The 15,012-nt window shown below is 44.3% G+C and overlaps 1 protein-coding gene across 2 annotated transcripts in view; it reads left to right on the top strand.

Annotated features, from left to right (window-relative positions):
* The window catches only part of ABCA1 (ATP binding cassette subfamily A member 1), a 147,107-nt gene that overhangs the window by 108,468 nt on the left and 23,627 nt on the right, over positions 1 to 15,012 (top strand). The window contains exons 23-32 of one of the 2 annotated variants that reach the window (XM_054520393.2): positions 479 to 699; positions 2,054 to 2,132; positions 3,033 to 3,235; positions 4,886 to 4,934; positions 5,130 to 5,243; positions 6,630 to 6,778; positions 8,438 to 8,562; positions 9,788 to 9,886; positions 12,915 to 13,104; positions 14,627 to 14,721. In XM_054520393.2, the coding sequence (XP_054376368.2) occupies positions 479 to 699; positions 2,054 to 2,132; positions 3,033 to 3,235; positions 4,886 to 4,934; positions 5,130 to 5,243; positions 6,630 to 6,778; positions 8,438 to 8,562; positions 9,788 to 9,886; positions 12,915 to 13,104; positions 14,627 to 14,721 (1,324 nt within the window). Of the gene's footprint in view, positions 1 to 478; positions 700 to 1,953; positions 2,027 to 2,053; positions 2,133 to 3,032; positions 3,236 to 4,885; positions 4,935 to 5,129; positions 5,244 to 6,629; positions 6,779 to 8,437; positions 8,563 to 9,787; positions 9,887 to 12,914; positions 13,105 to 14,626; positions 14,722 to 15,012 lie in introns of both variants that reach the window. The other variant, XM_024252473.3, reaches the window with a different exon arrangement.

The raw sequence follows: 15,012 nt of genomic DNA, 5'->3' as shown, positions 1-15,012 counted from the left end.
AGGGTAGATGCTTAAATGAATGGAGGGGGAGAGGAGCAGGAAGACGATTGGGCTCTCTGGTTAGAGATCTGATGTGGTACAGTATGAGGAGCACAGGCAGGCTTGGAGCCAACCCTGGCTGGCCCTGAGACATTGCCTCATTGTCACAACTTGCCTCACTTTCTTTGTTGATAATAATAGTGGTGCTTACCTCATAGAGGATTAAATTAAATGAGAATGCACACAAACCACCTAGCACAATGCCTGGCATATAGCAAGTTCCCAAGTAAGATACTACTCTTCTTACCTCTGTGAGGATGCGGTACCTATATATCCAAAGCTTTGCCGTTCTAGGGGTCATAGCCAAACAGGGTTAAAGGTGGCTTCCAGGTCTCTTCCAGTGCTTACCCCTGCTAATATCTCTCTAGTCCCTGCCACTGTGACAAATGAGAACTGAGAGGCCTCACCCGTCCCACATCCTTGTGTTTGTGCCTGGCAGGCCGCACCATTATTCTCTCCACACACCACATGGATGAAGCAGACATCCTGGGGGACAGGATTGCCATCATCTCCCATGGGAAGCTGTGCTGTGTGGGCTCCTCCCTGTTTCTGAAGAACCAGCTGGGAACAGGCTACTACCTGACCCTGGTCAAGAAAGATGTGGAATCCTCCCTCAGTTCCTGCAGAAACAGTAGTAGTACTGTGTCATACCTGAAAAAGGTGAGCTGCAGTCTTGGTGCTGGGCTGGTTCTGGGTCTGGGCAGCCAGGACTTGCTGGCTGTGAATGGTTTCCCCACCTCCACACCTTTTGCCATGTTGAAGCCACCATCTCCCTGCTCTGTTGCCCCTTTGAAACCATATCATACCTCAGGCATGGAAAGCTAAGGAGCCCTCTGCTCCCATTGTGCTAGTTCTGTTGAATCCCGTTTTCCTTTTCCTATGAGGCACAGAGAGTGATGGAGAAGGTCCTTAGAGGACATTATTATGTCAAAGAAAAGAGACTTGTCAAGAGGTAAGAGCATTGGCTACAAATGACCTGGTGTTCCTGCTCATTACTTTTCAATCTCATTGACCTTAACTTTTAAACTATAAAACAGCCAATATTTATTAGGCACTGATTTCATGCCAGAGAGACTCTGGGCGTAAAAGAAAGTAATGATAATAGTTAATTTTATATAGCACTGTTACCATTTACAACCTTTTTTTTTTAACCTCTATCATCTCAATTAAAGTGCAGAGAGGCCCTGGGAAGAAGGTAACCATATTTATTATCCCAGATGAGGGAAGTGAGGCTTGTAGGGATTTGGTAGCTGATTCAAGGTCACCCAGCAGGTAAATAACAGTGGTGGGACCAGACCCAATTACCAGGTATGTTTTCCTCTGTACTGCAGTACATGCCTGAGATTTATTTGTGTGTTGAAGCCAGTGGTACCTAATGTATTTACATCCCAACCTTAAACTCCTATCCACTTATTTACCTTTTAATGAGCCTCTTGACTCAAGTGCAGTCTGAGGACGAGCAGCATCAGGATCACTTGGGAACTTGTTAGAAATTCAGCAACCTGGGCCCAGCTCAGATGTACCGAATCATAATCTGTGCATTTTAACAAGGTCCTCAAGTGGTTGAACACACATTAAAGTGTGAGAAGCACTGAACTAGACACGTAGCCAGGTAAAGGCCTTGCCTGAGATGGTTGGCAAAGGCCTCGTTGCAGCATTCATGGGCAGGCCACAGTTGTTTTGGCAACTCTGATTCCTGACCTTTCACCCTCAGGAAGCGAGGCTGTTCACACGGCATGCACATGCCAGACAGGGTCCTCTGAAGCCACGGCTGCCAGTGCATGTGTCCCAGGGAAAGCTTTTTCCTTTAGTTCTCACACAACAGAGCTTCTTGGAAGCCCTCCCTGGCGAAGGTGCTGGTGGCTCTGCCTTGCTCAGTCCCTGACCCGTTCTCACCTCCTTCTTTGCCATCAGGAGGACAGTGTTTCTCAGAGCAGTTCTGATGCTGGCCTGGGCAGCGACCATGAGAGTGACACGCTGACCATCGGTAAGGACTCTGGGGTTTCTTATTCAGGTGGTGCCTGAGCTTCCCCCAGCTGGGCAGAGTGGAGGCAGAGGAGGAGAGGTGCAGAGGCTGGTGGCGCTGACTCAAGGTTTGCTGCTGGGCTGGGGCTGGGTGGCTGCAGGGTTGGGAGCAGCTTGGTGGCGGGTTGGCCTAATGCTTGCTGGGGTGCCTGGGGCTCGGTTTGGGAGCTAGCAGGGCAGTGTCCCAGAGAGCTGAGATGATTGGGGTTTGGGGAATCCCTTAGGGGAGTGGACACTGAATACCAGGGATGAGGAGCTGAGGGCCAAGCCAGTAGGGTGGGATTTGAGCCTAGTACATAAGAAGAATGAGAACCCAGGAGATCAGGAACAGCCTTCCAGATTTTTCTTGGGTAGCGTGTGTAGGAGGCCAGTGTCACCAGTAGCATATGTGGAACAGAAGTCTTGACGCTTGCCATCCCTGCCTAGTCCTAATGGCTGGCTTTTCCCAGGAAGACTTCTGCTTCCATGAGCTGTTAGATTAACCCTCTATTTAGGTAAATGAGGGAGCCTACTTTATAAGCATAGGAAAGGGTGAAGAATCTTTTAAGATTCCTTTACTCAGGTTTTCTATTGAAGAATCCCAGAGCTTAGGCAATAGACACCAGACTTTGAGCCTCAGTTATCCATTCACCCATCCACCCTCCCACCCACCCACCCACCCACCCATCCTCCCATCCTCCCATCCACCCATCCAACCATCCAACCATCCACCCATCCAGCCGTCCACCCATTCTACACTGAGTACCTACAATGTGCCTGGCTTTGGTGATACAAAGGTGAATAAGACGTAGTCCTTTCCTTTGCCCCCAACCCTCAGACCAGAGATGAACATGTAGAATGACCTAAACACCTGGAACAGGTGTGGTGTATGAGCAGCAGGCTTCTGATGAGAGGGTGGGGGATGGCCAGCCCTCACTCCGGAGCGCCTCTGAGTTGATTGAGCCATCTTTGCATTCTGGTCCCTGCAGATGTCTCTGCTATCTCCAACCTCATCAGGAAGCACGTGTCTGAAGCCCGGCTGGTGGAAGACATAGGGCATGAGCTGACCTACGTGCTGCCATATGAAGCTGCTAAGGAGGGGGCCTTTGTGGAACTCTTTCATGAGATTGATGACCGGCTCTCAGACCTGGGCATTTCTAGTTATGGCATCTCAGAGACGACCCTGGAAGAAGTAAGTTAAGTGGCTGACTGTTGGAATATATAGCAAAGCCAAATGTCTAAGGCCAGACCAGTAGCCTGCATTGGGAGCAGGATTATCATGGAGTTAGTCGTTGAGTTTTTAGGTCATCGACATCTGAGTAATGTTGGCCCCAGTTAGCCATTTAAGATGGTAGTGGGAGATAGTAGGAAAGAAGTATTTTCCTCTGTACCACAGTACATGCCTGAGATCTGTGTGTTGAAACCAGTGGTACACATTTACATCCCAACCTTAAACTCCTATCCACTTATTTACCCTTTAATGAGCCTCTTTACTCAAGTACAGTGTGAGGACCAGCGGCATCAGGATCACTTGGGAACTTGTTAGAAATTCAGCAACTTGGGCCCAGCTCAGACCTACTGAATCAGAATCAGGAGCAATTCCCTGGTGTGACTGTGTCACAGCCAGGTATCAACTGGATTCTCATACATAGGAAATGACCAACGTTTATGGATGGATAGTCTACTTGTGCCAGGTGCTGAGATTTGTTTTTGTTTTGTTTTTTTAATCACTGTGACCTCATTTAATTCTCAAAAAAGATGAAAAAATGAACACTCAGGAATTCTGACACGAGATTCAGAATCAGGGGTTTGGGGCTTCAAAGTCCATCCTCTCTTTATCCATGTAATGCCTCCCCTTACTGATACAACATCACAGACCTTGAGGGCTGAAGGGGATATAAAAGCTGTCTGGCCCAGTGGTCTCCAAGCTTGACAGTGCAGCAGAATCACCTGGGGATATTACTAAAAATAAACATACTAAGGTTTGGCTTCAGGGCCTGTGAATCAGAATTTCTGGAGGTAAGGCCTTGAAGTCTATACTTCTATTGCATACTTTGGACACAGTGGTCTATAGACTAGAGTTTGGAAATTATTGCGCTCATTCAGATTCTCTTCTCATGTTTGAATTGCTGCCATCATATTTCTAGTGCTCTATGTCCTCCTGCTCATTCTGTCTTGGATAACTTATCATAGTACTAGCCTACTCAAAGATTTAGAGCCACAGTCCTGAAAGAAGCCACTTGACTCATTCCCTGTAGGTTCAGAACAAATTTCTTCTGCTGCAGTGTCCTACTGTCATAGCTTTTTTTTTTAAGTTTTATTTTTGATGAGACTGGAGTTTTGCTCTTATTGCCCAAGCTGGAGTGCAGTGGTGCGATCTTGGCTCACTGCAACCTCCACCTCCCGGGTTCAAGCGATTCTCCTGCCTCAGCCTCCCGAGTAGCTGGGATTACAAGCATGTGCTACCACGCCCAGCTAATTTTGTATTTTTAGTAGAGACGGGTTTTATCCATGTTGGTCAGGCTGGTCTCGAGCTCCAGACCTCAGGTGATCTGCCCGCCTCGGCCTCCCAAAGTGCTGGGATTATAGGCCTGAGCCCCCGCGCCCAGCCATAGCTTTAATTTGAAAATGATTGTCTAGATTGATAGTTCTCACCACTGAGGAAATGTTCTCTGGCAAAAATGGCTTCTCTCCCAAGTGACTCTGATAAAGTGTTATTAAGAAATGTGGCTTCTCTGTCTTAAGGGGCTGACATGCCACTCAGTAATATAATAATCATGGCAGTGGTGACTACTCTCGTAATGTTGGTGCTTGTAATGTTCTCATCTCTGTCATTTTCCAGATATTCCTCAAGGTGGCCGAAGAGAGTGGGGTGGATGCTGAGACCTCAGGTAACTGCCTTGAGGGGGAATGGCACACTTAAGATAGTGCCTCCTGCTGGCATTCTCAGTGCACGAGTATTGTTCCTTTCCCTTTGAATTGTTCTATTGCATTCTCATTTGTAGAGTGTAGGTTTGTTGCAGATGGGGAAGGTTTGTTTTGTTGTAAATAAAATAAAGTATGGGATTCTTTCCTTGTGCCTTCAGATGGTACCTTGCCAGCAAGACGAAACAGGCGGGCCTTCGGGGACAAGCAGAGCTGTCTTCGTCCATTCACTGAAGATGATGCTGCTGATCCAAATGATTCTGACATAGACCCAGGTCTGTTAGGGCAAGATCAAACAGTGTCCCACTGTTTGAATGTGAAATTCTCTCTCATGCTCTCAGCTGTTTTCTTTGGATGGCCTTTAGCCAAGGTGATAGATCCCTACAGAGTCCAAAGAGAAGTGAGGAAATGATAAAAGCCACTTGTTCTTTGCAGCATCGTGCATGTGATCAAACCTGAAAGAGCCCATCCATATCACTTCCTTTAAAGACATAAAGATGGTGCCTCAGTCCTCTGAACCCATGTATTTATTATCTTTTCTTCAGGGTCCTAGTTTCTTGTATACATTAGGTGTTTAATTGTTGAACAAATATTCATTTGAGTAGATGGGTGATTTTGAAAGAGTCAGAAAGGGGAATTTGCTGTTAGAGTTAATTGTACCCTGACTTAGATATTTCAGGCTGGGCACGATGGCTCATGCCTGTAATCCCAGCCCTTTGAGAGGCTGAGGTGGGTAGATCACCTGAGGTCAGGAGTTTGAGACCAGCCTGACCAACAAGGTGAAACCCCATCTCTACTAAATGCAAAAAATTAGCTGAGTGTGGTGGCACATGCCTGTGATCCCAGCTACTTGGGAGGCTGAGGCAGGAGAATCACTTGAACCCGGGAGGCAGAGGTTGCAGTGAGCCAAGGTTGCGCCATTGCACTCCAGACTGGGCAACAAAAGTGAAAACTCCATCTCAAAAAAGAAAAAAAAGACTTAGATATTTTGGATGAGTGTGTCTTTGTGTGTTTAACTGAGATGGAGAGAAGAGATAAGACATCAAACAAATATTGTTAAGATGTAAAAGCACATCAGTTAGGTATCATTAATTTAGGACAAGGATTTCTAGAAAATTTTTAGGAAAACTTTCCAGTTCTCTCACCCCTGCTCAAAGAGTGTATGGCTCGTACATTATATATAACTGCCTGACTTCATACAGTATCAGTACTTAGATCATTTGAAATATGTCCACATTTTACCAAAATATAATAAGGTGAGAAGCTGAGATGCTAATTGCCATTGTGTGTTCTCAAATATGTCAAGCTACATACATGACCTGTTTCATAGAATAGTCTATAAGAAACTGATGACTTGATTAATCCGAATGGCTGGCTGTAACACCTGGTTACGCATGAACACCTCTTTTCAGTTGTCTCAAGACACCTTTGTTTTCTGTACTGATCAGGCAAGGACTGAAAGGCAGAGACTGCTACTGTTAGCCATTTTGAGTCATAACTTTTCCTTGAACATAGCTTTGTCATGAAAGCCCTTTACTTCTGAGAAACTTTTAGCTTCAGACATACCTCCAAGATAGTTGTTGAAGACACCAGAAAAAGGAGCATGGCAATGCCGAAAACACCTAAGATAATAGGTGACCTTCAGTGTTGGCTTCTTGCAGAATCCAGAGAGACAGACTTGCTCAGTGGGATGGATGGCAAAGGGTCCTACCAGGTGAAGGGCTGGAAACTTACACAGCAACAGTTTGTGGCCCTTTTGTGGAAGAGACTGCTAATTGCCAGACGGAGTCGGAAAGGATTTTTTGCTCAGGTGAGATGTGCTGTTTTTGCCAGAGACTCTGGCTTCATGGGTGGGCTGCAGGCTCTGTGACCAGTGAAGGCAGGATAGCATCCTGGTCAAGATATGGATGCCAGAGCCAGATTTATCTGTATTTCAATCCCAGTTCTATTCCTTGCCAGTTGTGTATCTGCTGGCAAGTTACTTCTCTACGCCTCAATCTCCTCATCTGTAAAATGGGGATAATAATATTACCTGCAATACAGGGTTGTTGTATTAAAATGAATGGGTGCTTAGAATGGGGCCCGACATTAGTAAGTGCTTAGTTTTGTGTGTGTATATGTTATTTTTATTTTGGAGGAGAACATAAAAAGGACAAAGTGTAGAAAAACTGGTTGGGTGTATTCAGCTGTCATAACATGAGAGTTGTTATGCCCAGATGCACTTGACACGTGAACTTATTAGAAACATGATTTTTCTCTGAGTTGATGTTTAACTCAAACTGATAGAAAAGATAGGTCAGAATGTAGTTGGCCAACAGAGAAGACTTGTTACACTATTGTCTGCATGTCAGTGTTTGCATGCTAAATTGCTTAGTTAGAAGGGTTAAAGTTTTTCACTCTATAAAATCAAGAAATGTGGAGAAAAGGTCTGCAGAGTCTTCCATATTGATGATGTGGATATTGTTAAGAGCCAGAGTTTGGAGCATACAGAGCTCGAGTTAAATCCTGACTTTGCTACTTATTGGCTGTATGACCTTGGGCAAGCTGCTTAGTCTCTCTGATCCTCAGTTACCTTTGTTTGTTGATGATGACTATTGATAACACAACCATAAATAATGACAACATAGAGATAATTCTCATTATGGTAGTTGTTGTACAGAATTATTCACTCAATGTTAATTTTCTGCATTGAAATCCCAGAACATTAGAATTGGGGGCATTATTTGAATCTTTAAGTTTATAAGGGATACATTTCTCAACAATTAATGGAAGGAGCTTTGGGTTAACTTATAAAGTATACCCAAGTCATTTTTTTTTTCAGAGAAGAGATGGTAGAAAGTCTTAGGAGGTTGAAGAAGGAATTGGATATTTATTCTTTCTGAGACTATCACGGGAGATATTGACTATGGTTGTCCGTGATTGGAGCCGTTGCTGTAGAGTTGGTTTTATTATAGTGTAGGATTTGAATGGGCCATGTGTTCTCAGACCTCAGATTAAAATGAGAAAACTGAGGCCAGTGGGGAGAGTGACTTCACATGGGTGCACTTGTACTAGAGACAGAACCAGGATTCAGGACTTCTGGCTCCTGGTCCTGGGTTCATGGCCCTGGGTTCATGGCCCAACTGGGTTCCTCTCAGTCTTCAGGAGGAAGAAGGGCAGGACCCAGTGTTCTGAGTCACCCTGAATGTGAGCACTATTTACTTTGTGAACTTCTTGGCTTAGTGCCTCTGCCAGGTGGCCGTAACCTCTGGCCTCGTGTTGCCAGAGAAAAGGTTTAGTTTTCAGGCTGCATTGCGTCCCAGATGCCAAGAGTGCCTTGGTGCAGCACAGTCATAGGCCCTGCATTCCTCATTGCCGTGCTGGTTGGTCGGGGAGGCTGGCTGGACTCGTAGGGATTTGCCCCTTGGCCTTGTTTCTAACACTTGCCATTTCCTGCTGTCCCCCTGCCCCCTCCACTGCCTGGGTAAAGATTGTCTTGCCAGCTGTGTTTGTCTGCATTGCCCTTGTGTTCAGCCTGATCGTGCCACCCTTTGGCAAGTACCCCAGCCTGGAACTTCAGCCCTGGATGTACAACGAACAGTACACATTTGTCAGGTATGTTTGTCTTCTACGTCCCAGGAGGGGGTAAGATTCAAGCAGACCAAAGATGTTTACGAGGGCCAAGGGAATGGACTTCAGGATTACACAGTGGAATGAATTTTACTGCTGCAGCTCAGGTCCCTGTATAAGCTAATACTGCATGCATAGAACAGCAGCGAACTAACCCTGAATAATAGGCCAGTCTTCTGTTGAGCCTTTCAGCCTCTCTCCTCTTTATCCTACTGTTGTCGGGAACAGCCACATGTGTTTTAGGTAAAATAATCTACCCTTGCAAAAATCCCTGATTAAGTTATAAAATATTTGGATTTGTGGAGCTGTGTTTTAATTCTGTAATTGAGTCACAGGGCACGCTGTCAAAGCATAGAACCTCCAGAGACTTGTTTTCTGCAAAGTATAATTCACGTAATTATTATCTATTCTGTTATATTTGGGATGTTAGGTAGTGTTTGTTCTTTAGATAAAAATATCCGCCACTCCGTAACAATACATTACATCAAAGAAAAGGACAAAGGATTTTTCTGGGTCTTGTTAGCAGGAGCTTTCTTCAGTCCTGAAAGATTTGTAGACCTGTAGATGAGGGAACTGTATCAGTGATACAAAAGGGAAGCATTTAAAAAAAAAAGTATATATATATATATATATGTAAATGTGAATTGGCTTCTTTTTCTCTAAGCCCACGTTTTCTTCTTACATAGTTCAGGTTTACTTTATTTTTTCCTTTCCAGCTGCTGACCCTGTATTGCCCGTAGTTGTGGAACATAGCATGTATTTGTGACCTGTGCCTGTTATTTTTGTGCTTTCTAGTTGTGTGTGCAAAGAGTACAAAGTTTTCTTGCCCTTTCTTGGAAAATCCTGCTTGTCTGTGCCAAAGGGATAATTGTAAAAGCACTTTTGAAAAACTTAATGAGTTGATTTTCTTCAAATTAAAAAAATATATAAATATATATGTGTATGTACATGTGTGTACACATACACACCTTTATACATACAGCCCATTTATACAAGCTCCACTTTGGAGTGCTCTACGTCACCCTGATGCCGAATACAGGGCCGGAGTCTGAGATCCTTCTGGGTGGTTTCTGTGTTTTGTTCATTTCTGTTTTAAGAGCCTGCCACAGAGAAATGCTTCCTAAAATGTTTAATTTATAAAAACATTTTTTATCTCTTGATTACTGGTTTTAATGAATCACTAAGCTGGCTGCCTGTCATGTACCCGCAGCAATGATGCTCCTGAGGACACGGGAACCCTGGAACTCTTAAATGCCCTCACGAAAGACCCTGGCTTCGGGACCCGCTGTATGGAAGGAAACCCAATCCCGTGAGTGCCACTTCAGCCATAAGCAGGCTTCCTGTGCTTGTTGCCTGGTTTGATTTCTAATATGCTGCATTTATCAACTGCATGCCACATTGTGACCACCAGCATTTGCCCTTTGAATTATTATTATGTTTTAATTACAAAAAGCCAAGGTAGTAACCGAACTAAATTATCTAGGAACAAACGTTTGGAGAGTCTTCTAACACCGTGCAAAGCACATCATTACAGACATTTGTTTACTGATTTAGAACATTAATATTTAATTTAAATAGCACTTTACACTTACTGATCAACGCTTTTCCTTTCTTTCTCTCCCAGCCCCTGTACTTAAGTGCTTCAATAGGCTCTCATTATATACGATTTTCAGGTTTTGTTTATCAGCTTCTTCGCTTTTATAATCTGAAAAGATGGCATATGAATTTTTATAAAAAGGGACACTTTCTTCTTCTCAAATTGTATATTTTTATTGTACTTTCCTTCACAACCTCCTTTTAAAAAGTAAGCAGTGAATAAATAAATTTAGCGAAGCATCCATATGACTCTTAAGTGAGTGTAGGGGAAGGGAGGTCACCAGATCACTGTGAGTGAAGATGGTGGAGAGGTGAGGATCTTATGAGGCAGTGCTCAAGGCTGGTAGAGGTGGGTTAGTGTTGCCAGGTTCAGGCAGAATCTCAGCTGAGGTCATGAAACAACAGTGATCTCTGAAAAATTATGGCAAGGTGGGAAGGTGCCGGAGAACTGGAGAGAGGGGCAAACTTGACTTTCAAGTTTCAATGGGAAGATGGGTGACTGCACACCACAGAACAGTGAGCATGATAACCTGTTTATACAAGGTTCTAGAGCAGATTTCTAAATGGATAGCTACTGTGTGCTTGTTTGTTCTTAAGTAGTATTGGATAGTTACTAAATACTTGTTAGTACTTAGTACATAATGGGTGGTAAATCCTAGCAGCCAATATTGGTTCCCAAATAACCAGATGACAAGGATAGAGAAGGACACAGACACGGCCTATCTGGATTTTGTGGTGCCTTTGATTTTCCACATGAAGGTTGTGTAGGGAAAATAGAAGCATGAGATGAGATGATAATATAGTTATCTGGATTCATCACTGGCCAGCTGAACCATATGAACTCATGGATTGATGCTAGCTTAGGAAGTCTCTGTAGGAGCCAGAACTGGGCTGAGAGCCAGCCCGTAGAGACAAAAGAGGCCCGGCCCTGACATCAGAGGGTTCAAACATGATGTCCGAGCCCCACCTACAGTCTGCTGGAGGTGGTTGGAAGGAAGAGCCTTTACCCTTACAACTGTTACTGAAATTCAAATTTTTAGTTTTGCAAAAAAAATAGTGGACCTGAAGGAAATTTGACAGGAGCATGTCCCAGCTGTATTTAAATTTGTCTCAGCCAATCCCCTTTTGAATGCTCAGAGTGTAAGCTTCAGGAGGGCAGCGTGTCTTAGTGTGACTTTTCTAGTCAGTTCAGGTGCTTTAAGGAGACAATTAGAGATCAATCTGGAAAACTGTTCATTTGAATTTTTAATACATAAGAAAACAAGAAATAGTTAAAATATATATTTATATAATATATGTGTGTGTGTGTGTGTGTGTGTGTATATATATATATATATTTTTTTTTTTTTTTTTTTTTTTTTGAGATGGAGTCTTGCTCTGTTACCCAGGCTGGAGTGCAGTGGCTCAGTCTTGGCTCACTGCTACCTCTGCCTCTGAGGTTCAAGTGATTCTCCTGCCTCAGCCTCCTGAGTAGCTGGGATTACAAGCATGTGCCACCACGCCGGCTAATTTTTCTAATTTTAGTAGAGACGGAGTTTCACCATGTTGGACAGGATGGTCTTGAACTCCCGACTTAGTGATCCACCCGCCTTTGCCTCCCAAAGTTCTGGGATTACAGGCATGCGCCATCGTGCCTGGCAATTATATTTAATATTTAATAATAAGGAAATAATTGCTGTAGCTTTACTTTAAATTGTGGAATTCTGAAACTGGAAGGGAACTGGAAATGACTTGTTGAATCAAGTCATTTTAAACTTTTATTTTGCCAGTGGAAAAAATAAGCCCCCAAAAGAGCAGGGGACCTGCTGATGTCCCACAGTAATTCAGAGCTGGAGACGAGGTTAAAGGCTTTGTGTCTTATCTCCAGGGAAAATCTGTAGACAGCATAGCTCTTTATGTGACGAGCACTCTCACCCCAGTCATCCCCCAATTCTCTACTCATTTGAGAACATAAATTGGATCTTGCCACTCTCTACTCATTTTTCAGCATGTCAAGCATAAGATCCAGACTCTTTCCCCGGCCTCTCTCATCTGGCTCCTTTCCTCCTCATTTATCATTACTCTTCTTCGTAGCTTATCCTACTCCAGCCATGCTGTCTTCCTATTATTCCTAAAAAATAGAAACGCATTTCTTCCTAGGGCCTTTGTACCTGCACTTGCCATCACTTTTGCTCAGAATGTTCTTTTCGCCAAATCTTTGCCCAGCTTGTTCTCCATCATTGTTTATGTTTTGGCTGAAATGTCTTCTCTTAGTAGGTTCATTCTCCCCAGTCACTGTCTTTTTATTTTGCTTTATTTTGGGCCATCTAAGATTATCTTATTAGTGTATTTGTTGTTCGTCTCCTCCATGGGCATACACCTTCATGAAGGCAGGTGTTTTCACCTTAGGCCCTCAAATATACCGGACAGCATCTGGCATGTAGTAGATGCTCAACGAATGTTTGTTGTGTGAGCAAATGGTTTGATTGGATTGAACTGATTTCACTGTGTAAACGTTTAGGGCCTCTTTGCATTCTGTTTTACTTATGTATAAAATGATACATAATGATGATATAAATGATGTCACAGTGTACAAGGCTGTTGTGGGATCAAGCAATCAAATGAGATCATGCTTGTCTTTTCCAAATGGTGAGGGAATAGATGCATGTTTGTGGTTGTTATGGAATGATCCTATGCTCCTGAGGCAACAGAAAGGCCAGGCCATCTCGGGTAATCCTACTCTTGCTGTCTTCCCTTTGCAGAGACATGCCTTGCCAGGCAGGGGAGGAAGAGTGGACCACTGCCCCAGTTCCCCAGACCATCATGGACCTCTTCCAGAATGGGAACTGGACGATGCAGAACCCTTCACCCGCATGCCAGTGTAGCAGCGACAAAATCAAGAAGATGCTGCCTGTGTGTCCCCCAGGGGCAGGGGGGCTGCCTCCTCCACAAGTGAGTCACTTTCAGGGTGTGATTGGGCAGAAGGGGTGCAGGATGGGCTGGTAGCTTCCTCTTGTAAGCAGGAATGAGTGAGATATCATGTTGGGAGGGTCTGTTTCAGTCTTTTTTCTTTTTTGTGTTTTTTTGAGGCGGGGTCTTGCTCTGTCGCCCAGGCTGGAGTGCAGTGGCATGATCTTGTCTCACTGCAACCTCCACCTCCCAGGTTCAAGTGATTCTCCTGCCTCAGCCTCCCGAGTAGCTGGGATTACAGGCACGCACCACCATGTCCGGCTGATTTTTGTGTTTTTAGTAGAGATAGGGTTTTGCCATGTTGGCTAGGCTGGTCTGGAATTCTTGACCTTAGGTGATCCACCCGCCTCGGCCTCCCAAAGTGCTGGGATTACAGGCGTGAGCCACTGCGCCCAGCCCTGTTTCAGTCTTTAACTTGCTTCTTGTCGTAGGAAAAGGCATGTGAGTTTTGAGGGGAGAAGGTTTGGACCACACTGTGCCCATGCCTGTCCCACAGCAGTAAAGTCACAGGACAGACTGTGACAGGCCTGGCTTCCAACCTTGGCTCTGCAACAAATGAGGTGGTAGCCTTTGACAGGCCTGGGCCTGTTTCTTCACCTCTGAATTAGGGAGCCTGGACCAGAAAACTCCTGTGGATCTTGTCAACTCTGGTATTCTTAGAGACTCTGTTTGGGAAGGAGTCCTGAGCCATTTTTTTTTTTCTTGAGAATTTCAGGAAGAGGAGTGCTTATGATAGCTCTCTGCTGCTTTTATCAGCAACCAAATTGCAGGATGAGGACAAGCAATTCTAAACGAGTACAATAACTGAAAGAAGTCTTGGTTACCACTCTTGAAAATAATAGCTAGTCTAGGTGCGGGGTGGCTCACACCTGTAATCTCAGTATTTTGGGATGCCGAGGTGGACGGATCACCTAAGGTCAGGAGTTCGAAACCAGCTTGGCCAACGTGGCGAAACCCTGTCTCTACTAAAAATACAAAAATTAGCCAGGCGTGGTGGCACATGCCTGTCATCCCAGTTACTCGGGAGGCTGAGGCAGGAGAATTGCTTGAACCTGGGAGGTGGAGGTCGCAGTGAGCCAAAATCGCGCCACTGCACTCCAGCCTGAGCAACAACATCGAAACTCCATATCAAAAAATAAAATGAATAAAATAACAGCTAATCTAGTCATCAGTATAACTCCAGTGAGCAGAAGATTTATTAGGCATAGTGAATGATGGTGCTTCCTAAAAATCTCTTGACTACAAAGAATCTCATTTCAATGTTTATTGTTTAGATGTTCAGAATAAATTCCTGGGAAAGACCTTGGCTTGGTGTAAGTGAATTACCAGTGCTGAAGGCAGGGTGAACCAAGTCGCACTGCCCTGGTTGACTGAGGGCGGTGTCTGGGACCTGTAGTCAGGTTTCCGATCACACTGTGGACATGGTCACTGTTGTCCTTGATTTGTTTTCTGTTTCAATTCTTGTCTATAAAGACCCGTATGCTTGGTTTTCATGTGATGACAGAGAAAACAAAACACTGCAGATATCCTTCAGGACCTGACGGGAAGAAACATTTCAGATTATCTGGTGAAGACGTATGTGCAGATCATAGCCAAAAGGTAACTTTTTACTAAACTTGGCCCCTGCCTTATTTTTACTAATTAGAGGAATTAAAGACCTACAAATAACAGACTGGAACAGTGGGGAAAATGGCAGATTGTGGCCTGATTCTGTCTATTGGAAGTTTAGGATATTATCCCAAACTAGAAAAGATGACGAGAGGGACTGTGAACATTCAGTTGTCAGCTTCAAGGCTGAGGCAGCCTGGTCTAGAAAGAAAATAGAAATGGATTCAAAGTCAAATTCTGCCACTTAGTAGCAACTTGACCAGGTAACTTGTTATCCTTTTA

Source organism: Pongo abelii, chromosome 13 (assembly GCF_028885655.2).
Source record: "Pongo abelii isolate AG06213 chromosome 13, NHGRI_mPonAbe1-v2.0_pri, whole genome shotgun sequence".
NCBI lineage: Eukaryota > Metazoa > Chordata > Mammalia > Primates > Hominidae > Pongo > Pongo abelii.
This window is presented reverse-complemented; position numbering and strand designations above follow the sequence as displayed.